Source organism: Abrus precatorius, unplaced genomic scaffold (assembly GCF_003935025.1).
Source record: "Abrus precatorius isolate BTA unplaced genomic scaffold, Abrus_2018 Scaffold7, whole genome shotgun sequence".
Lineage (NCBI taxonomy): Eukaryota > Viridiplantae > Streptophyta > Magnoliopsida > Fabales > Fabaceae > Abrus > Abrus precatorius.
Genome location: NW_020874417.1, coordinates 28,761,151 through 28,785,834, shown reverse-complemented (window position 1 = coordinate 28,785,834; position 24,684 = coordinate 28,761,151). Strand labels below are relative to the sequence as shown.

The following is a 24,684-nucleotide window of genomic DNA, read 5'->3' as shown; positions in this document are numbered from 1 at the left end:
AAAATTTCCCTCACTGACAAGAAAGGCACAAAACCCACACAATATCTATCTTGCAGATGTTGCTATAAGTGCACCAAACAAAGTATAAACCAGCATAGAGAGAGATATCTGCGTATCCTCCTAAGCCAAAGAAGCCTTTGTTTTTACACTACCAAATGAACCTCATTCATCCAAAACTCCATTAACTCTTCTCTAAGTCTAACCTTTGTACTTATATATAGAAACATCTCAGTGAGTGTTAGTTATTATTATTACTTTTGAGAAGATATGAGAGGAGGTATATGTAGCATACAGCTTCAGGCTCTTACACCTGAGGCTGCAACGGTTGTTAAACAAGCTGTTAATCTTGCAACAAGAAGAGGTCATGCACAAGTGACTCCTCTTCATGTTGCTAGTGCCATGCTTGCAACTTCCACGGGTCTTCTTCGCAAGGCTTGTCTTCAGTGCCACTCTCACCCTCTTCAATGCAAGGCCCTTGAGCTTTGCTTCAATGTTGCACTCAACCGTTTACCAGCTTCCACTTCAAGCCCTCTTTTGGGTCCACAATATTGCACTCCTTCACTTTCCAATGCCTTGGTTGCAGCCTTCAAACGTGCCCAGGCTCACCAGCGCCGTGGATCTATTGAGAACCAGCAGCAGCACATTTTGGCTTTGAAGATTGAGGTGGAACAGCTCATAATTTCCATTCTCGATGACCCAAGTGTTAGCAGGGTCATGAGAGAAGCTGGTTTCTCTAGCACCCTTGTTAAAAGTAGGGTTGAACAAGCTGTTTCAATGGAAGTTTGTTCACAAAAGGCTCCTGATAGGAGCCAGTCCAAAGAAAGCACTAAACCTCAAGTTCTTGGTGGGGGTAATGTGTCTCCATCTAGACCCTTTGGTCAAGTTGGTGGCTCATTCATCAAGCCGTTAGACCATGTTAACAATGAAGATGTAACTAGTGTGTTGAGTGAGTTGGTGAAGAGGAGAAGAAACACAGTTATAGTGGGGGAGAGTGTGGCTAATGCTGAGGGAGTAGCTAGGGGAGTGATGGAGAGGTTTGAGGTAGGGAATGTTCCTGGAGACTTGAGGTATGTGCAATTTGTGAGCCTTCCTCTTATCTACTTTAGAAACATTAGCAAGGAGGAAGTTGAACAGAAACTAGTGGAGGTTAGAAGCCTTGTGAAAAGCTATGTGGGAAGAGGGGTTATTCTTTATTTGGGTGATCTAAAGTGGTTATTTGAGTTTTGGTCAAATTATTGTGAACAAAAAACAAATTACTACTGTTCTGTCGAGCACATGGTCATGGAACTTAAAAAATTGGTTAGTGGAAGTGGGGAGAGTAGTAGACTGTGGCTTATGGGGATTGCAACTTTTAAAACATATATGAAGTGTAAACTATGTCATCCATCCCTAGAAACTATTTGGGACCTTCATCCCTTCACAATTCCAGTTGGTAGCCTGAACCTAAGTTTAAATTTTGACAGGTAATTAATTCTTTATTCTTTTATATTAATCTATTGTGTGGTTTAGAATTATTTTTTATGCTTTTAAAATTCCTTTCTTTCCTTGTCTTATTGAGTGCTTAGTTGTAACCTCTGTCTGTTGTTTCACATTATAGTGATTTTCAAGCTCATCAAAGAAGCAAGGTATTTTTCAAGGACATGACATTTGAAGATAGAGCAGGAGTTAGAAATCATCTAACTTGCTGCAGGGATTGCTCAATAAATTTTGAAAAAGAAGCTGAGAGCATAACTAACAGTATAAGCAAGAAAGTTTGCACTGCTAGTAGCTTGCCAACATGGCTTCAAAATTGTAAGGAAGAGAGAAGTGACATAATGGAAGATCAGGTTTGTATCATAATTCTGAACACTTGGTTCATTAAAAATAAATTATCTATAGGCAATACAGTTTTGAACTATTTCTGATTTTTTCTTCCTTTGTGAAACAGGAAAATGGAAGGCTTAAGGATCTGTGCAAGAAATGGAACTCATTATGCAATTCACTACACAGACACCCTTCCATTATTGAGAAACCAGTTTTCTTTGTTTCTTCCACTCCTTCATCTCCCACTTCTGTTTCCTCACGTGAAAGAAAGTCTAACTTGCATCAGAGCCATCTTAATTGGCCAATCATTTCTGAACCAGAAAAAGCACCAAAAGAATGTGAATTATACACTGAAACTGGCGATGATGGCTATGATGGCAACTTCATAATGTTCATGCCAGATAGCAGTGTCCCTAAACCAGATCTTCTGTCAAATCCCAACTCTAGTCCCAACTCAGCTTCTTCAAGTGAAGCAGTGGATGGTTTAGAAAGCACTCAAATGTTCAAGGAACATACTTCTGAGAATCATAAGATTCTGTGTGATGCCTTGGAGAAGAAGGTTCCACAACATAAAGAAATTATTCCAGAGATTGCAAGCACTCTCCTTCATTGTAGATCAGGAATGAGAAAAAGAGAGAACCACTTGATGAAGAGAGAGGACAATCAAGAAACTTGGATGTTCTTTCTTGGGGTGAATTTTCAAGCCAAAGAGAGTATCTCTAGGGAGCTAGCTAAAGTTGTTTTTGGCTCTTATAGTAACATTGTCACAATTGGTATGAGCAATTTCTCTTCCCTAGGATATGATTCCACTGATGAGAAATCCAAAAGGAAGAGACCAAGAGATGAGTTGAAAAGCACTTATCTACAAAGATTTGGGGAAGCAGTGAATGAGAACCCTCATAGGTTGTTCTTCATGGAAGACTTGGATCAAGTTGATTACTTTTCTCAAAAGGGTATAAAGCAAGCGATTCAAAGTGGAAGCATAACACTTCCTGGTGGTGAATCTGTTCCTCTCAAGGATGCCATTGTCATTTTCAGTTGTGAAAGTTCCAGTTCATTAGTTTCAAGATCACCAGTCAGAAAATCACCATCTGCTGAAAACAAAGGGAAAGAGACATTGGATGAAGAAAGTTCGAGCCTTTCTTTGGATCTGAACATAGCCATTGAAGATGATAGAGGAGACACTGGTATCCTAGACTTAGTTGATAAACAAATTAATTTCAGCATACAAGAATTGTGATAGTTAGGAAGAGAGAAACAATCTTCTATGTTAAATTTGGGTGTTACTTTTTTGTTTCTTTATATTTTTCTCTTCTTGTATTGTTTTTTCAGCTACACTTAGTGGGGGCAATGAAAGGCATGAATGGAAAATTATGTTGAATAGAGATACACAACTTGAAATAGAATTTTCAAGCTTGGATGTGTAAGGTATATTTAGGAACGAGTCTGTGTATATGTTAATGTTCTCCAATCTTTTGCATGTAATTGGGTTCCTGTTCTAACTAAATCTGTATTCTACCATTAATCACTGGTTTTCAATTAGAGAAAGAAAGTTTTTCCATATTTCATCACTGATCTGTTAAGTACTCATTATCCTATTCAACAATAATATTCACATGCTTATATAATTTGTTTAATCACACCGTAACATTCATTATATAATTTTTTCTCTCTCTCTCTCTCTTTCTTTCATTTTTTATATAAAAACATAATGTACATATTAATGATTTTCTTTATAGAATGTATAATAAATTCACATACTATTCTTTTTCTATTATTAATATAAGTCGGTAGAAATATTTTAATGGTGAGAAATCTGAAACTTGAGCAAGAGAAAAATGTTTCTTAATAACATAGATCAACAAGAAGATGTTTCTTTCATTTTAGAATATGCTTTTTAAATGTGTATATGTCAAAATGATATATAATATAAACGAGAAGTGAAATAATTTATATATAATAATAATTTTTAACATTTAAACAAAGAACTAATGATATATAACATTAAAGAAAATGAAGTAAAAACAAGGAAAGCACATTTTTTATTTTTTTTATCACTTTCCATATGCAATGGAAAGTTTCTGTTCTCATTCAGAAAAGCAAATATATACATAATACATTACAGGCATTCAGTTTCTGAAACAGGATTTTCGCTGACACAAATGCTTGGCATTCATACAATTTCTTGTCGGAACACCGTACCATTTTTTCAACTTTAAACTTACATATATCAGCAAAATGGGCATTAATAATAATTTTTTTATGTCCATTGACATTAATATTTCGAAAAGTGATTTTAGAAGATTTATGGAGGGGGAGTACTTACCAATAAGGAGGAAAAAATGTTTAAATATGATTATGAATTTTCATTTTAGTTTTCTAAATTTTTTGTTAATTTTTGGTTAATTTAATTTTAAATTCTCTAAAAGAATTGATGTCATGATTATGTATTTTTTAAAGGGTGCATACCAGAGTCAAATAATTTAAAGTGAATAAATTAAATTATTTAAAATTAATTTAGATAATTGAATCACTTTGAATCAAAATTAAACCAAATTAATTATGATTTTCCGGATCTCATATCCGTTTTGTGAACTTGAAATTGTTACCCATAATTAATTACTTGACTAATTAGTCAACTTTTTTAAGTGACGATTTTAAGATTATAAATATTTTTTTATATAAATATAATTTGTTAATTGAAGTCATAATTTTTTTTATTTAGGTCATGTATTTAATTATATTCAAATTGAGTATAGTTACTATAAGTAGTAAAAGTTTTTTTTTCTAAATATTTAATATAGGAATGTTCATTAAGATTTAAATTCAAAATTATAAATTAAAATGAAATAACCTGTATCATTTAATTTACGTGTTTGATATTTACTTGAAGTCACAGTTTACTCTCACAAAACAAAGAACTCGTATTAGATTGTCTTACTTTTAGATTAATAAACTATTTTTAGATTCTCTTTATTTCTTAAATATATTAATTCAATAAACAATGTGTAGTTGATTTTATTTCTGTATATTAAAATTAAGGAATGTTTTACTCCTAGTAATTAATAAGTACAAAGCATTATGATGATGTTGGTTCAAGTTGATTAGCATAAATACAGTTTAAACACATTGTTTTAAAGAAAAAAAAAAGTTAAAGGTTTTAAAAAGGTGGATTAGTATTATTCATAGACTAAGCATTTCTGCAATGTAAAATCAAGTTGTGAAAAGCTTTTTGTTTCAAAATCATTTTATCATGAATGGTAGAAGTTAAAAAGCAACTCATAGAATCAAGTATGGATATCATTAAGAAGCATCTAATGCTAGCTAGTTGGAATGAGCTCATACATTCCAATATCCTCCCTAGAATGAATTATATCCACATATTTTGTGTCCTATTATAAGAGTTCCTCATGATTCTAATTCCTTTCTATTGTCACAGCCATAATCTCACCTGAAAAATGAGGAGGAAAAAAGTTAATTTACTTTTTATGTGTATTTAAATGAATTATTTTTTATGTTAATTAATTAGTAGATAATTGTTACAATTTAACTTTTAATTTTAAGTTTGAGTTTCATTAAGTGTAATTGTATTAAATAGTAAGAAAAATAATTTTATAATTTACAATAATCTTACTCAATTCAAACATGACTGTTTACAAGTTTTAACAAAATCATTTCTTTTCAGAGCTTTTTAATATATATATATATATATCAACCAAGGCATTTATTTGTATTTTCCAATTCCAATCACACTTCTCATTTAGCTGAATTAATACACTAAAACACTTTATCAAATTTTTTATCAGCTAAAAAAAATTTATTACCTGCAAATGCACTGTATTCATATAATATTTTAAGTGACTGTTTGATTTTATATAATAAATATTTTTAATATTTTGCTAATGCTTCCAAAAATTATGACATGCTTCATAAAATAGAGTCTACAACAAAAAGTACTCAAAATTTTAATTTTTCAGACTTCTTCGGCCTCTATATTACTGGTCGTTGCTGAACAGCAGAATAAAGCATACCTTTTTTCTTAACTTTTATTTCTTTTTTAAATAAATATATTTTAATTTTATAAAATTTCATAATTGAATATAGAATAATATATCTATATAGAAATATAATGTATTAATTATGATAAATATTACATATTTTTATTATTTTGAAAATAAATTACGTACCCTTTATTCTTTTTCTTTTTTCAAAAAAATCCTTCCAAACTATTCGTCATGAAACCAAGCTCTCTTTTTATGTAGCCTTCACTATTAGCCCATCGTTTAAGTTATAGTTAGCTAAGGTAGCATAAAGATAAATTATTCTAATTTTTTTCCTCCTTTTCTTTTTATTCCTTAAAACAAAGTATGAAAAGGAAAAGTTATGAACAAATTGAAATGACCCAAGTATTGCTAGCAAAGTGTCAAAGGCTTTTAAAGATAGGCATAAGTTGATCTTCATGAATGCTCTTAAATCTGCAAAGAAGGGGACAAAAATTAAATTGACCTTTATAAACAAAGTTAATGAATTAATCCAAAATATATGTTCCTTCCCTAACTTATAAGAAACCTGCACCTCCTTTTTCAAAAGATTGTGCAACTTTTTTATAAACATATATATTTTAAGCTCTTGGATCTTAGTTAAGTCTCAAGTCTGAATGCAAACAATTGATCATCAACATATAAAAACTATTATAAATATATTATGTAAATATAATTAGAATTAAGTAATATAATGCTTATATGCACAAATTTTTATAAATATTGTATCTAAGTCCAAATTCAGATTTGTTTGACAAGTGAATATCCCATCCATGACGGGTAATTAACTTCTATAAATACTTGAAAAGGTGGATGAAAGAATTATTCATGGCGTGAGCATTCTGCAAAGAAACAATTGAGTTTTTAAAGGTTTAGTTGGTTTCAAAATTGTTTATCTTTGAATGTTAGAAGTTAAAAAGCAACAATTATGAATATCATTAAGAAGCTTCATGCTAGTTGGAATGTGTTCACACATTGCTATACGAGTTGCAATAATTATATGTTGTAAATTTATATTGTATTTTAAAAATAGTTTTAGTATTAAATAATTAAATTAGTAACTTATATATTTACATACATAAATAATAAGTATTTTATTAAAATGAATATTACAATAACTAAGAATATAAAAATTAATATTTAATGCATTTTAAAATATTTTTTTATAATTATGATAAAATACTCTGATAATTGCTTCTTGTTAATAAAACTATAAGGAATATCAAATACCAACCATATAACAAAATAAGCATTTTTACCTGACAAATTTTCTGCGATTTAAACTTTTTATGTATTATTCAATCACAGATCAAATGTGTGTGTAAAACATTATAACTAGTAAAAGCATAAAAATAAAGTTTTTATTTTTATTTTTTGATTTTCCTTAAAAGAAAGTAGAAACAAAAAGGAAAAGCTATAACTAAACTGAAGTGGCCCAATCAAGTGTTGGTAGCTAAGTGTCCAAGACTTTTAAAGAGAGGTATAATAAGTTGATACTCAATGCTCTAAAAGATGCAAAGAAGGAGACAAAAATTAAATTTCCCTTTCTTTAGCAAAAACACTTCAGGGAATTAATCTAAACTTATGTGCCTTCCCTTACTTACAAGAAACCTACACCCTCCTTTTCAAAAAGATTGTGTAACTTTTCTTTTCAATTTAGCTTACTCTCAAATGAAAATAAATATTATTTTCTTCACTGTTAATTTACATTAGTTTTATAAACTAAACTATACATGAAAATTATATATATATATATATATATATATTATGAATTATTAAAATTAAAAAATAAAAAGTATGAAGTCATATAACTCTTTTGAAATGATCAAATGAATTTATTTTTTTATATTAATAATTTATGTACAATTAAAATTTATAATACTTGGAGACAATTTTTTGTCAGCCATGGTAGTTTTACTAATTAAACTTAACCATGGTTATTTTTAAAAAGAGGATATTTGTGGTCTAGATAATATATATATATATATATATATATATATATAATTTAAATTTATCATTCTCATTATCACGTAAAAAGTATTTAATGTGTGTTTTGTTTAAATATATTTTTAATTCTAATTAATGTAATTAAGTTCATTTTCAGTTTTTATTGTTTTATTATTTCAAACCTCAAGTTTTAAAATAGACATTCTCACCCCTTAAGAGTAACATGACAATGTATCTAATCATATTATATCAATAATCATGATGAGATAGCATGTAATATAATATAATATAATATGTTTTGATGATAAAAAAACACTTTTAAAATTTACAAAAATTTTTAAAAAAATCTATATTTACATAGACTAATACACGCACTTCATATTTCTCATGTTCTTACAGAACACCAATATATACAAATAAGAATTACAATAGATGAGGTCTAAACTATGTACTACAGTAATTATACCCATATCCACATCTAGTGGTGCTTAGAACTTGACCATGTCCCTCAACCCAATTTGATTCACAGTATAAAGAGAGTTGAATCTAATTTGACACGTTGATTTATAAAATATATGTGGGTTATGATATATACAGATACTCATGCTGTCCACTATCTTACCAACTTATTTTATGCAAAAGTGCAGCGATTGATGCACACTAATTGTCACCATAGTCCATAACACAAGCCCTCGAGCACTGTACCCATTAGAGCAAGATTGTGGGATATCATTCTAACTCTTTTTGTCAAAATAGCAAATCTTATCATTAAAGTTTTTAAACTTGGAAAACAAAACATTTTCATACGCCTTTAGTTTATCCATATCATTGATTTTGACATTTTGTATACATAGTAGCTAGACTAGAGGACGAAATCAAATATCATATAAATATCTTGCTGAAAGAAAACTGTTGGTGATTTCTCCCTCCAGATTTTCTTCTTATAGCATTAATTGGTGCTATTCCATCAAAATTCATAGTAAACATCACAAAGGTTGTTTTGCTGAAGAGGGACATAAGACTGAATTAATCCCCATGAATTATATACAAGCCGACAGGAAAAAGGGACTTTTCTAGACTAAATCTTTATAGGATCAAGCAAATGAAAATTGAAAAATGTGTATCAAATGTTTTCTTTCTTTTTCTTATGAAGAAGGAGTCTATTATAGACTGCTGCTACTGTTTCATAAAATATTATAAATCATCAAGAACATGTTACAACCGATGAATTATTATATGCAAAACTGGTGATTGGCTAATACAAGATGTGTGAATGGATAAGTTTATAGGTACGTTATAGAACATTACCTTTATGGATTATAGAGATGAAACAAAACGAGAGGATAAGGAATGAAATTCGTAATGTATATATCACAATCGTGTATTAAATCTATATATTTTTTAATTTTTGTTTTTTATATAATTTTATATTAAAAAATAGGTCTAACTTACTTTTAAAACTAATTATAAAATGAAACATTCAAATCTTATGAAAAATACTTAACTTTATTCTTAACCTATGTGAAACATTTTGCTTAACTCAGATACGCGTAACTGATCACTTCTAAAAACACTTTGTTTTTCAAATGCCAAACATCTATTATATTTTGAAAAAGAAAAGGAGACACTTTATTTAATTGGTCACTGGTTAAAATTTAAATTTAAATCTCACTAGAAATATATTTTGGGGGTGATCGACCTCTAACAAATTTTATACCGGTTTACAAACATTTTTTTTATTCCATGAAAAAACTTGTTTATTGTTTGATATATGCTAAAAATAAATGCTGCGGTAAAATAGTTCACAGTATCCAGTGCACATATTTTAAAATAGAAAAATAGAATAAACATTATTTTTATAATTATAAAAAATATATATATGAAAACCAAAACTAAAGTTTGAAAACACACAAACACGCGTTAATTGGTAGAATAATTTTAGTTTTATTTTAATATATTTTTTATATAAAAATGTTTATACTTATTAATTTTTAATGATAGGATAATTTATTATTAAAAATAGTATGAAGTGTGTTTTAATTAAATTCAAAATTTATTTGCAACTTGAAGAGTGATGACTTTATCCCATGTCAATTATTGAACTCTTTCTTTAACTGCAATATTATGATTTGCTTTATATATGTTGTCGTAATAAAATTGGAACTTATGATCATTGTAGAAGGCATCCCAACGGCTAAAAGGCTCTTTAAATACCGAGATATTGCATCAGTCGTCTCTGCCACTTTAAAATCTTATAAATATGATCTATAAATCATTACAGAGACGAAGAAAAGTAAAGATAAAGAGAATTTGAAAAGCATGACCCCACTAATTGTATTATTTTTAGGGTTCATCAATGCTCTAAAGCATTCAAAATGTTCATACTTTTCAAAGGCAACGCAACTTTTCTTCTTTGCTTTGAATATTGCACTTCTCTGTCACCCTAAACTACCCATAACACCCCAAACTTTTGAGGCAAAGGAGATAGTGGCATAAGAGATTGGCATGGAGACAAAGTTTCCACACCTTGAGCTTTTGCAGTCTTTAGGAAAGAGAGAAAACAATAGAGCCTTGAATGGCTATGTTTCCTTTATGTGTAGAAGGCCACACCCTCTTTTCAGTTCTCTCTTCTTTCTATTACAAGTGAATTTTTGCATGAAAGTAAGGGATTTCTCGGATCTACAACTCCCAATAATCAGTGTATAATTGTGGACATCTCTTTCACATTCATACCTTCATCTTTGCAGCCACCTCGGATCCTTCAACTAGCTGGGGACAATCATAATGGATCCATAACTTTATTAATTTTGTTCATTTCAATCTTCAGACTTCAATTTAAATATTTTATTATGTTAAAATTATTAAAATATAATATTTTTTTAATTGCATAATTTAATTTTAAAACTTGAAGTTAATATTTTTTTTAAAATTGTTAGTGGGAGGGAATGTTGTGAGGAATGGCGTCTGTTCTAAGACATTACATATGACCAGTCAAAAAGGGCACATGCCTTGGAAATTAACGAGAATGGATGGAAAAAGTTAACGATGACCTGATACACTGCTTACAAAGATTTTTTCTTATTTTGGGCTTCTTATGTAAGAATAGAATAAACAAAGTTGGTGCTTTGGAAAATGGATCTAACAACAATTTCATTTGCATTAAGTCCTATTTTCTTCAGATTGTTTTCGAGTTCTCATCATGCTCAATATATCGAACAACCTAATTTATTACACAATTCAATCCCAGCATGTAACTAAGCAAAATTTCAAGAGAATGCACAACCAAGGGCATTAAATAATCCAAAAATTAGTGTATGCGGCCAGAACTGTGAAATATAACCGTTAAATCCCTCTAGATGTTTTTCTTCAACATATAAATAACTACTTTATTTTAATTTTTCAAACATAAGTAAATGTAAACTATTAACTTATATAGTTGTGAATATTTAAAGAATTTAATGATTAAGTGAATGAAATTCGCATTTCACTTATATCATTCAATAGTAGAAGTCTTGCACCAAGTTTTTGTTTCTTTACTTGCAACATGCTGTGATGAATACTTTAAGATATTCTTGAAATTTTAAGATTAAGTCTAGTAGGTTAACGCAATCCCTTTTTCTCCATACACCTATCTAAATTTATTAAAGCCAAGCAACAATACTACACCTGTACCTGGAAAATGTTTGATAAACTTTACTTTGCATGCTTCACAATAACAGTTGTTCATCCAAGACCAAGCAGACAACATAATAATAAGCTAACTAAATGTTTTATCAAACAAATTTTCTAATATGTACTAAAAAAATACAAGTGAGAACTTATACATAGTAATTTTTTTTATTAAAAATCACAGGATATCATAAAATTCAACACATTCTATGCAACAATTTTTAATAAAAAAATGTTATTTATTATTATTTTTTATTTTCTTAAATACACAAAAAAATAATTTATGAGAACTACTGCACAACCAAGAGGCCGATTTACTTGTGTAGAAACATATATTAAGAAATAAAAATATATTATCTTTCCATCTTCTCACTTCTCACCTGCTCAATCAAGAAGACCCTAAAATATAGTCGTTGACTATGCCTGTTTGAATAGGAGAAAAGTTATCGTCCAGAAAAAAAGAAAGGAGAAAAGTTGAGACAAATTTAGAAAAGATGCATTCACAGTGGCTTGGTTAAAAAACACTTGTAAATATGCTTATGTTGTAGTGCAATTCACTTATACTCATATAACTTCACCAACCCCTATGACATGAAAGTAAATAAGAAGTGTCTTTTCCGACTTGAACATTCAATATGATCATTAAAATCATTTTCACATCTTTAAATTTACTTTCAACCTTCACAACTTCACCAAGTGGTTTCAAACGGCTGATCGCCAAACTAGTATATCGAAAAATACATAACAACGTACAAATTATGTTCCATACAAAGTTCAGCGTTCTAATATTCATCAAAGCCACAAGAATGAGTAATAATTGGAGATATTACCTTACTAGATGGAATGTCAAGTAACAATATCAAGTCTCATATACAGGCCTATGCATAATAAAGATCAAAGTATTTTCAATGAACTCTTTTATTCACTCAGTTGGGTCCTTCCCAAACCTCATAAGCACGTGGGTTGCAAGCATTGATCCCCTGCGTGTCATTTCTGCAATTCTGCCAAGCAATGGCAGCTTTGTGGTTTCTCTATTCGAAATTGGTTTTTTGTCCCACCTATTTGTTGTAAACTTAAATTTAGTCACAGGAGGAATTATTCTAGTTTATATTGTTTAAAATATTGAATAATTATTTACTGTTTTGGTACACAGGCGAAATATTTACTTGGCTTAAGAAAATAAAGTTCAGAATTCATGGGGGAAAATAAAACCAGCAATATATTCACTTAGTTTCTAGAGCCCAAAATGATACGTAAAACTAAATTATCAGTTCAACAGAAATAATTAAGTCTGTTATATTTTTTATAAATATAAATTTTATTTTAAAAATACTTATTATATTAAATGATGTAATTAATAATTTGTATATTTAATGATATTAATAAAAATGATATAAAAGAAATTTAGTAATTAATGTATTTTGAATCTATAATATATTTTTTATAACAATATCATTTGTTTCTTATAATAAAGATCAAAAAAATATTTTATTTTATTTTTTATAAAATAGACAAAAAAAGAATATATAATTCATTTTATAGAAGTAACTACATTAGCATTAGAAGCGATGAAGACATCCCAGCACAATAATTGATGCAAAAGACTGTGTCTCTGCTCTAAATTAGAATTTAAATGGCCTAACAATTAATCTAAAATAGAATTTGGCTAACTTGAAACAGAAACTATGTTAAATAACTTCGTTGAAGAACAACCTGAGATAATAATGTTTAAATGTGAAGGCACAACATTGGTTTACACAATTGTAACAACCAATGAGTCCATGAACATTAGATGTGCGAGATTATATATAAAACAATATTCAATTCAACAGTCGTTCCATATGTTTTCTCTTCAGAGGCAAAAATATGAAGCTATATGACATTATAGAATAAAATGCATAGTTTCTTTCAGTACTGTCAAAATTAAATTTTTTAAGGTAAATGTTAATTAGTGTTTTAACAGTACTCATTAACGAATAAAAAAAATATTTTTATTAAAAAATGTTATTAATGCACTTTTCTACATGATTTTAATGAAAAAAAATCATTTTTCATTTCTTAATCAGGACACTGATTAATAAGATATATATATATATATACATATATATATATATATATATATATATATCTATTTATTTATTTAAAAGAAAAGAGCAAAAACTCCTGAAGAGAATAGTACATACCAGTCCTCATGGCGAACGACTTTACCCTCCTCAATTTGCAACTTGATTAGTGATACCATATCTATGTCCTTTCCCAAGAATTTATAGTATTGCTTATTGTCAATTAATATCTGTATGCAAAATCACTTGAGTTTTTAGCAGAATCAAAGATTGAAGTACTGCTACACTAAGTGACACTAAATTTACTAACCTCTCCTTTTCCTGATGAAGCCATATTTTCTTCAACAGTGTATTCCACAATCTTTGACTCACTAAATAGCTAAGAAAAAAACAAAGTGGGACATTAGTTCAACGTTAAGGGAAAAGAAAAGAACAAGTCCTGACACAAGATTACTTTATCTAACATTAAATAGCTGATATAGGAATGACTAATCAGCTGATTAACATTATTTTAAAGAAAATAGAAAAATACATATTCTAACATGATACAACAACCTTGCATTATGCAACAATTATATATATAATGTTCTTTCAATTATACTTTCAACAAAGATTATATTTAGATAGAGAGGAAAATGCAACCTTGGGAAGAGTATAGAATGCTGATTTGATCTGCTTCACCCTGCGTTGTGTATCAATAAATTAAAATGCAAACCTAAACCTCAATCTCCTTAACACAATTTTTACTATGATTGATCAATTTTTTTAAAAATAGACCGAATATAAAAAGTGTAACATTTCTGTTTCGGTAAAAACGAAAGAAGAAATAAACAATAAAACGAAGGCATACCCACGAGCACACATGAGTGGATCCTCAAAGGAAGCATGTGGAGCATAGATTTCAAAATCGCGAGACGTTGCAGTGGATCCATAGCTGAATTTAAAATGAATTAATAAAAAAAAACACATCAATCAATATAAAATAGTTGAATTAATTAAGTTCTCCATAACAGAGAGCTCACAGACGCAGAATCTGAGGAACTATTCCATCAGCGAAGTTCTTCTTTGCAGCGGAATCGCTTGCATCTTTGTAACTGCTCTCTGTTCCTTCAAGTCCAAGCGCGACCAAACAAAGAACTCGTTAAGTTGTGACGATGAAACCAACAGTAGTAATGCGTTTACAAGGCTATTGAAACAGAAACAGCGCGAGACATGAATTTGGATTACCGCCAGAGTGCGTTTCCATTGCAAATTTTGATAGAAACCAAACAGAGTCTTTGAGAAAGTGTTGTGCAGTGTATACCAATGGTGGAGCTTTAGCACGCAACGTGGCCATGCTACCATCATCTATCTATCTATGTACTAATTAAATGCACGAATTTTTATGTGAATATATCAGAAAAATCATTATTAAAAAAAAAGAATTATATATTTTAACAATTAAGAATGTTTTACGGATTAGAAAACCCTTCCTCGTATTTAGTTAACTTCTCAACATAAAATCTAAACTAAAAAGTTTAGTCTTCGCACAAGACTTGGATCAACAAACCGCGTTATCTTAACTGTCATCAATTCGTTCACTAGTTTCGTCAAACCAGCCATTTTGACGAGTATTCCAATACTATATGACAAAAATGATATGCTTGTTTAGCTGGGAGAGAGAATTGAAACAAAGACAAGGAGAAAAGTTTATTTTTTGTCACGAAAAGTATTTGGGGACTTTGAATATGATGGTTTTCAGAATTGTAAAACGAAACATTTTCAGCATTTAAAAAAATACTAACACATTTCGACTCACTATTTTAATATATTTTTCTATCATTAAATGGATTCATTTAATTATCATTAAAAAATTAAACTTATTTTCCATTTCACAAATAGGCTTAAATTTCATTTAGTAATAAATAATATATTAAAAATATTTTAGAACATATTATTAATATTTCTCTTCAACACAAATCTTGCATCTCTGAAGATAGAGGTTCTTTAGTAATCTATTTAATTTCATTTCTATCAATTGAAATAAATTGGTAAATTAAACACTAGACTCACTAGTCAACTAGTGCTAAAAATGAACTTCACCGGCCTGTGAGACTTTACCCTTATGTTTTTTTTTATTTCTTGCATTATCTTTCCATTCCATCACTTTAAAACATCCCAATGTTACCATTCCTACCGTGCAAAATTCTAAATTGAAAATGACAAAAGAATTACAAAATCCTGTTTGAGATTTGATGGGAGGGTATTACACCAATCCCTTGTAACATAAGCCCTCAAGACTACTAAAATTTCATTCATATAATTACAATCACTTGTATACACAATTCTAAAAATCAATGCTCCAGTAAATGGAGATTCTGTTAGTAGACATACATTGGTTTTGGAGACTAACACCTCCCGCTGGAAATCAATTGAACTATACAGAAAATCTAAGGAATCAAAGTCATTCACCATCTTATTACATTTGTTGCAATACACAAAAGACAAATGATAACTCCTCATCCTCCTTATAGAGGTAGGAAGATACATTCACCTACCAATTACAACCTGGTGAATTACAATTGAAGTGGGAAAAGAAAACAATCCACAACAAAGGCACTAACCACTAAATACCATCATGCACAAGTTAAAATATGCCTATCCTTATAAGTAATTCATTTACCGCTTGGTTTCACTCATGTTTTTCCCTTCAAAAAATTCTCCCAACATTCGGTCTAGATCTTCTGCTGTGTATTTGATGTACTTCTGGGGATTCTTTCCACTCTCCACTAGAGGCCTGTACCATGGCAGGTTCCCAATTATGCATCATTGCAAAGTAATAGTTCATACAAAAACCACAAGGCATCAAATGCAAACATATCATCAACATATGAGTTGTTAAAAGAGTGAAGGAGTAACTAGGTAAAGCTGAAAGATGGGTTAATTTGCCAATAAAAAAGATGAACAAGGGAAGATTAACAACTAAGTGTTTGTCATAATGTCATGTAATTGAAGGCTGAGAAACATTTCAGGATAAATTACCGGTGACCTCAAAAGTTACATCCTAAAACACCTTTCAGTGCACAAAGTTTAAATCCTTACATTATAAACCACTCATGCTCATGAACATACTTCTAACACCCGTTGAAGATTTTAGAAAAACACTGGCACTGTTGAAATTGGTATATTGAAGTCGATTTGCACAAAACATGAACGGAATAAAGTATAATTTTCCCTGAGTTTTAAGAAGGATAGAATAGATAACTTTCCATTTTTTAAAGTTTCAAGTTATTATAATATTTTTCAACAGGATTTGATATTATATATATATATTTATATCAAAGGGGACTGAGACATCATTTCACATCCATGGATACTTATTATCCCCAACACAAAAAAAAGGAATGAGATGATAACGTTCGAAGTGAATTAAAATGAGGACACACCCAAAGCGTTTCACAAACGATCTATAGGCAGGCAACAAGACTTCAGCAACTGCAAGCCTAAGAGACTCTCGCAACTCAGTGTCAGGAACTGTCCATTGAGATTGTTTCTGATGGAGTTCCTCGAACATTACATTGAATGACTTAAATCTGACAACAAAATACAAGTAGTCACGTCAAAAGAAGTACAGAAAACACTTTCCCAAAAAAGGCCACAAAGAAGCAACTGAAAGGCTACCTGTCTTTAACAATTGCTCTTGAAGCACCACTACTGCTTCCAGTTCCACCACCATCACCACCAGCAGTGCCACTCCCACCACCTGATGAGGTAAGGCCCTGAATAGATAGGCACTGAAGAATCTGCCATGGAAAATAATCAAAATTTAGCAATGGCACAAAACCTTCTGAAATACTTACTAATCAATAGAGGATGATGTCTAAGTTTCTAGCCCAATGATCGCACAAAGATCAAAACACCAAGAAGCTGTAATCCCAAATGGGAAAAAAAGGAAAGCACGGAATTTACAGGCAAGAAATACACAAAAAGGATGTGGAACATGCCATCTAATGAATAAATTAGGATGTTAATGTTGTAAAACATCTGAACAGATCAGGTTCCAAAGTACAAGTTCTAGTTCCACATTGTATACATGTTTTGAATGATCAGTATACCATATGTACTAATTTTAACAGTTAACCTTTATTGCTTATCATCATGTAGGCATCAGACGGTAATCTAGGATACAAAGAATGAAATCTTTTACTTGGGTGGTGGTCTGATGTTTTAGAAATGTTTAAACAGTGTGGTAACTCTCTAGGTCCTGGAAGTGTTTTGGTATGTCCTTATATATCTTGGAATCCTCATTGATCTAAGTACATATGTCAGTGTATGATTGAGGGGAAAAAACCTATGTATTCCTCCCCATCCCTAAACGCCTGGGATGATGGGTTAATCAGACTGGCTGATTTAGCCTATACGAAAATTTAAAACAATAAAAGAAAATAAAGCTGAAGGACAGTTAACAATCAGCAAGCTCAATAGAGCACACCTTTGCCCAAGCATTTCTTTTGTATTGATTTGCATGCTGCTGCACAATCCTCCTATGTCGTTGTACCCAATCATCCCCCAGCAAATCCTTGGCTTCAGACCTAAAACAGGATAGGATTAGGAGGAAAAGTAACTTTGAACCACCAGAATATGCAATAAAAATATTATTATAACAAAAAAAATGTGGAAAACATACCTCCGAACTGATCTGACAATATAATGAATATTGTTCATGAGAAAAAGATGTGTCAATGCAAGGTCTTTATACTGCTTTGATTTCCCATCTAAATTGGTTTGCAAAGCTTGCATTATTCGCATCGTTACAGATGCTAGCTGTGAAGAATCATCACCTTCAAATTCCTGAAAAAGTTGCTTCAAGGTGGATCGGTAGCTGCAAAGTTTAAAGAATATGTGAGGATCTATGATGAAGATCCTGAAAAAATTATACACACGTCCACATACACGTTGGAAAAGAACAAACAAGCTTAAGCCTTATCCTTCTTACATAGGGTAGGAAAAGTGAATTTTAACACGCAACTTCTATTACCTGTAAAAATATAAAATAGAAGTATGGGATTGGACAATTCCCATATAGATATTGATACTTCATAATATGGAAAACAAAACCCAGTTCAAAATAGTTGGAATTTTTCAAGTAGTTCAAGATTTCAGTAATGATCTGACAAGGTTGAAAACAACACATCTGCAGAATTACATACATACCGCAGCACAATACCCATTACAGTCAACATGGATCTCACGGGCAATCAGGCACAATATTCTGAGCCTACATAAATTTAAAATACACACAGGAACACTTGTCTCTTGGACATGTAAGGTCTAAGACATATTTCATTATTGAGAAATACTAACAAATAACAATGCACTCGATTATTAGGTGAAATTTATTAAAAATGACAAATAATATGTTAAGTCCTAGTCTTAATTTAATGAGTTTCACTCATGCTTTTGTAGTCTCAAATAAATTTCAACCAATAACTGAGAAAGTGTTAGAAAGTGTGTTCCTAGCTCTCCTCTCTGTATTCTCAATTTTTTATTTCAGGATAGGTATTACTATTAGCCTCCCACTCCCACCAAATCACTTTCAAGACAATTTTTTTCCCACTGGTACAGCATGTCTCATTATTACAGTGAAATTCTACAATGATCTAACTACTCGGGGTTGGGTTGATCAAATTGATAACTATTTTTCAGCATACTTTCCTATCTAAATATGTTGAAATAATAGGGTTTGGAGTCTTATTGAATTAATGAGTTTAGGCTTGTACTCTTAAGTACTACACTAGTGCTTGACCTAATAATTAGTATATATAGGACCAGAAGATTAGTATTTATAATTGTGTCAAGTACTACTGTAGAGCTAGTAGTACAAGCCAAAGCCCACTAATATAATACAATCAATGGAAGACATTTGGAAAAATAAATGAAGGTACAAGTTTGAAATGTGAATTAATTTTTCTTTTAGAAAAAAAAAATCATTAAGAAAGAAAAGAAGAGTACAAAGCTAGAAGATAAGACATCCTCTCAATAAAACTACAAAAGAAATACCATGAAACTAAGATATTGAAGCATGTAACATGGCATGTCAATCTGTCTTCATGTCTAACAAGTAACAACTAAATGCACTTAAAAATCCATAAGCAGAACACCACAGAACTGTAAAAAAAAATTTGAAAACTTAAATATGAAAAATTAATAATAAATAATGACTAACACTTTCTTGATCGCTGATCAGCGAATGTGGCAAAAAATAATGGAAATAATTTGATGCTATGGCGACAAAATTGGGATCAGACAATATCATGGCTGAACTTACTCAAATAAAAACTTCACATAGTTAATTACATAGCTTGTCAAAGGATGGACAGTTCCATCTGTAACTGCAGTTTTTGTAGCATCTTTCTCAACTGCCTCTTCAAAATCTCCAAACGTCTCCTGAGCTGTTTGCGCAAGTCGTTTTGTCAAACCTGTTGCAGCTTCTCTTATTCCAGAGCAAGCTTTGCCTTTAAAAAGTGTTTCAATCTGCAGGTTGTCACGTGAATAATTTGATCACAAGATTATAGCACGACTGCAATATGCAATGTGCTTGTTTTATGTACAAAACAACCACCTAAACCTACTCTGTGTCATAAATGTCAAATATATCACATCTTTTCCTAAGAACATCATAAGTATGGTGACTAAGTAAACCTCTGAGTTAGAGGATGAAAGTAAAAAACATGGCAGATGAAACTAACAACAGATTCATACCGATGAGAGAATTATAATGTTTTCAACTGACATAAATTAGCCTCTAGACATGAGCTGGAGCACCTGTTAGAGACTTTTTATACTAACTAAATAGTTTGTTCTCACAAATGTTGTAAATAGTGAAAAGCCACTTACATGTACAGCCACTAACACTACATAAGGTCATTATTGGCTACTGAAAAAAATAAAACATTACAAAGTTGACCTCATAAGATTTATGAATTTTTATGTCAAAAGTCATACCTCTGAATGGAGCTCTTGCATTATTTCATACATGTCCAAAAGTACAAATAACTTTTCTGGGGATCTCTTGCTTTTGGCAATTGCTTCTCCAAAACTAAGTAGCATAGAGACACTGTTTGTAGTCACCTCAGCAAAGCACTGTTCAGTGAGTGAATCAAAGCCTTCAAATATCTGATCGCAAACTTTACTCTCACCAGCAAACAGCAATTTCACCTGTTCATGTATAATTATAAATTTAAAATAAATTTCAAAAAATGAAGACAAAAAACACAGTATTAATCCTACAATCTTCTTACTGCTATACGCATGAAATGGATCCAGTTTCCAATTTTGGCTTCCAAAATCTCCCATTGCAGCTTTTGGACATCATCTTTGTTGAGTTTCTCAACTCCAAGTTTTTGGAGGCTCTCTTCCAATACATTAGACCGGGCATCCCTACATATAACAATGATGATAATCATTATTAAATAGCAGTAATCATATTAATCATTGTTAGAAACATGTAGTATAAGTGCATTTTCATACACTATACCATTCGGTGTCTATGTTCACTGTGTACACAGTAGCCAACCAAAATACTTTAGTATTGCAATTAGGATTCATGTATTTATGGATCATGTACTACATATTCAAATCGTGTAGTTCAAACACAAAGTTCATCCTTGTGTGTAGTTTGTGCCTAGAGAGGGAGGCTCTTGGTTCTGTGGACTGAGAGAATGTGCTACTTTAATAAACTCTTTCATATATCATACATTTCATATACATTTATATTACTCCATTTCTAATTTCTTATGTTCTTTACAATTATTTTCTATATTCATGTTTGGTGAACTTAACACCTATATAAACTAATCACTTAGAATCAATCCTCAATTGACACTTCCTTAATTCACAAGACATTTCCTAACAGTTTCCTTCCTATACTTGTAATTTCACATCCTTGAAAGTGATAAAATTATAAAAGGTAAAAATTAATTTTCATGCTCGGTACTTTTGCAACTTTTAAATGTAGAGTTCTATGACAAGGAAATATCACATTTTCCTTCAGCAATGAATCAATTAACTAAATATAGAGCATTCATTACCTGTATATTTTGAGTAACTGTTGTTGGTGACCAGCTTCAACCATTTGCTGAGCTAAATCATGTAGCAGTGGCAAAATTCTTGGCGGTATAAGGGCAGGAGGTGTGTATACAACAGCATCAGCATTATTGTTGTGAGACTCAGAATGGTGATTAGAAGGATTCTTGCCACTAGGATCACCCTCATGGCCAGGTGACCCTGACGAAGGTCGCATTGAGTTAGGAAGGCAATCAAAGAGGCGCTCAGGTTCCACAGGTTTGCTGAAATCACACATAATAAAAGAAAATATCACGGTAACGTGAATAAAGTCTTCACAAAGCAGGAAAAAAAAAAGAATCACATGTTCATTAAATAGCCATACTGCATAGGCAGAACTTCAAAGATGCCATGAGGAAACCATTATCCTTTTATTGGGAAGATCACATCCCTAAATAATTTGAATATGTTTTCAATAATAAGTAACAACAAGGAAACCATCATGCAACAACAATCTGAGAACCACAGACAACAACACAATTCAACATGCATTGCACACATTGAAGCCAATTTTTTTTAAAAATCATACATAAATAAACCAAAAATGATGAGAGACACACACAATAATTTGCAGCAAGTTCGAGGAACCAACTACTATACTGGTGGTTGTTTTGGTTTAGCATTATAGATTGGTTTATCTGATGCAATATCATTTTCCTAACAGTCTGACACAACCATGAATGATTATTGAGTTCAAGCAAGCAAATGAACTTCTCAGCAAACAAACCAAAAGAGAACAACATTGAGCACAAAAATACAAACCTGTAAGATGATAGTAACTGCTTAAACTCAACTTCTAGCTTAGAAATAGCTTTAGCAAGCAAATTATTAGCATGGCCAACAATACCATCACTACTCTTAAAACCCTTCTTGCTGCCAAAAAACTGAATGTTGCTTCTCAACTTATCAATCGCTTCAAGATAGTTTTCCAGGTCTTCATGTGGCCCTTTAAGTATTTTGCCCTCTGCCTGCATATTAAGATCAATGAGAACATAAAACAATGTAATTCAGTTGGGGTGGGGGCAGAACCTGAGGAAACAAATCAAAATGACATATATGTGCCACATATCTTTTTAAATATTAGGATATGACAATTTTTCTACCCATCCTCTTTGAAACATGCTAAAATATCAGATTTCAGCTTAAGAGAATCATTTGAAATCAGCTTAATAGACAAGTATGCCTTCAGCTACAAGAATATATAATAGGGAAAAAAGGCTAAAATGAAATTAAGCAGCATTCCAGCAACAAAAACGCATAGGGTACAAGGATAATTGAGCCAAGCAATCTTTTTTAACCTGAATTAACCATACACTGTATCCTACATTTTAGAGATCTACACTGGACAGAGAATTTGATTTTGTAATTTCAATTTATCAACTAACACAGACTAACCTAATTTAAATAAATAAAAAAATACATTGAGAGAAACATATAATAGAGTTGAATCAAATAGCATAAAATCAGCACATAATGTAACAAAACAATGGTTGCTACAAAATCAAACCAACCTGACGATATTGATCAAAGTGAGCCAATACAACCTCCGCAGCCTTCAAAGTCCTATCAATATTCTCATGAGCTTTCCTAATAGAATGAGTTCTAATCTGCAAACCCAAAAGAAAAATTCCAACGTTCAACAATCACACAGCCACAAATCCACGAAACTCCCTTCAGATCCCCACAGGGGTTGCTCGAAAAACAAACAACCGACAACGCAAAACCCAAAATCCCATTGCACCCAAGTCAAAGAAAAGTCAACCCACTTCCCAAAACCCCATTTTGAAATATTCCCACCATTTTATACAGGAAAAGAGAAAAGGGAACCTGAGTGGGACGCATGGCGGTTTCAAGCGCAGAGAGACGGTGATCAAAGGAACCAAGAATTGAAACAACGTTGTCTGTTATTGTCTGGCTATTCTGCAGAGACTCTCTCATCATGGTTGCTTTTTCACTCAACAAATCAACACTTGCCACCGCAATTCCCATCTTCTTGCTGTTGCTGTTGTGCAATCTCAGAGAGAAGGTGGTGGAAGAAAGAAACAGAGGTTATTGTTGATAGGGTGTTTTCAATGGGTAGAAGCTGTGAATGTGATGTTAGAATGGACCCACGCGCCGGTGGCAGTGTTGTGTTGGTTTTGGTACTCCTTCTTCCTTCATGTCTTTCCTTTGACAGAGTGTGTCTCTTATTTATCCGATCTTCCACTGTTATCAATTCTTTTTTCTTTTTCTTCGAATAATGGGTAAATAATTACTCAATTTGCTGTATTTCTAAGTTTCATTTTGGTCGGTTGCGTGTGCAATAGCTGTTGAATTATTGTATATATTTATGTCCTTTGTTTTTTTGTGGGCGTGTATAAAATAAGCTCCCATTTTTCACCAACTCCTCCATGGATTGCACTTATGAGGAAAAGGTTTTGAAAAAAAAAAGTGTTATTAAAAAAATTGTTATGAAAAATGTTTTTTTTATCATAAATAAAATTGAGATATTTTTTTTATTTAGAGTTATCTAAATTATGATAAATTTTAAGTGAAAACTAAATTAAAAATAATATATATATAAGTAATAATATATTTTAAATAAAACTTTTATAACTTTTTCTTGCACTTTTGATCTCTAGTCTAGACGGGTGCATCAACAACGGATTGTGAATACAGGAACTAACTGAAAATTAGAGTATTAAACTAAGGGTATAATTGAATAAATTATTTCTTAAAATGGTGATTTTAATATTCACTTTCCTAATATCAAATATAAAAATGTATTGGATTAATTAAAATGATTGCGACAGTTAGATAAAACAGTGAGTAAAACTCAATGAGTATTTATTACAACACAAAGCAAAATAGCAATACAATAAGATGTTCACATTTTATTTTATTATTCTCTATATATCCATATAGAGTTCCACTTAAACATAACAATGGGGTAAGGGAATCCCATGTCCCTTTACTTCTTCACATCTTCATTTCCAAAGGATTTCTCATTCTTTCCACCTACACCAAAATAAACAATACCTAAATATTATTTTATTTAATAAAATACTTCTTAATAATCA

General features: G+C 31.1%; 3 protein-coding genes across 5 annotated transcripts; 1 reads left to right on the top strand and 2 right to left on the bottom strand.

The window, feature by feature from the left end:
- The first annotated feature begins 267 nt into the window (after positions 1-267).
- On the top strand, positions 268-3,043 carry LOC113871735 (protein SMAX1-LIKE 3-like). Its single transcript, XM_027508834.1, has 3 exons — positions 268-1,463; positions 1,598-1,826; positions 1,928-3,043. The coding sequence occupies exons 1-3, from the start codon at positions 268-270 to the stop codon at positions 3,041-3,043; spliced, it is 2,541 nt and encodes an 846-aa protein (XP_027364635.1).
- A 9,115-nt stretch (positions 3,044-12,158) lies between these two features.
- LOC113872983 lies at positions 12,159-14,871 on the bottom strand. 2 transcript variants are annotated; one of them, XM_027510906.1, is made up of 7 exons: positions 14,750-14,871; positions 14,545-14,629; positions 14,373-14,456; positions 14,165-14,204; positions 13,833-13,901; positions 13,643-13,752; positions 12,159-12,517 (listed from the first exon to the last, which is right to left on the bottom strand). In XM_027510906.1, exons 1-7 carry the CDS (start codon positions 14,856-14,858, stop codon positions 12,382-12,384), a joined length of 633 nt encoding a protein of 210 aa, XP_027366707.1. In that variant the 5' UTR covers positions 14,859-14,871; the 3' UTR covers positions 12,159-12,381. The 2 variants fall into 2 exon arrangements, with proteins under 2 accessions (XP_027366707.1, XP_027366708.1); XM_027510907.1 differs by lacking the exon at positions 12,159-12,517 and adding an exon at positions 13,385-13,545 and having other exon boundaries at positions 13,592-13,752.
- Positions 14,872-15,758: 887 nt separating this feature from the next.
- LOC113871370 (exocyst complex component EXO70A1-like) lies at positions 15,759-23,867 on the bottom strand. 2 transcript variants are annotated; one of them, XM_027508462.1, is made up of 12 exons: positions 23,453-23,867; positions 23,137-23,232; positions 22,388-22,593; positions 21,592-21,849; positions 20,803-20,941; positions 20,507-20,719; positions 19,830-20,035; positions 18,189-18,383; positions 17,994-18,093; positions 17,183-17,304; positions 16,948-17,094; positions 15,759-16,298 (listed from the first exon to the last, which is right to left on the bottom strand). In XM_027508462.1, exons 1-12 carry the CDS (start codon positions 23,612-23,614, stop codon positions 16,181-16,183), a joined length of 1,962 nt encoding a protein of 653 aa, XP_027364263.1. In that variant the 5' UTR covers positions 23,615-23,867; the 3' UTR covers positions 15,759-16,180. The 2 variants fall into 2 exon arrangements, with proteins under 2 accessions (XP_027364263.1, XP_027364262.1); XM_027508461.1 differs by having other exon boundaries at positions 15,793-16,298; positions 21,592-21,898; positions 22,353-22,593; positions 23,453-23,849.
- Positions 23,868-24,684: the final 817 nt, after the last annotated feature.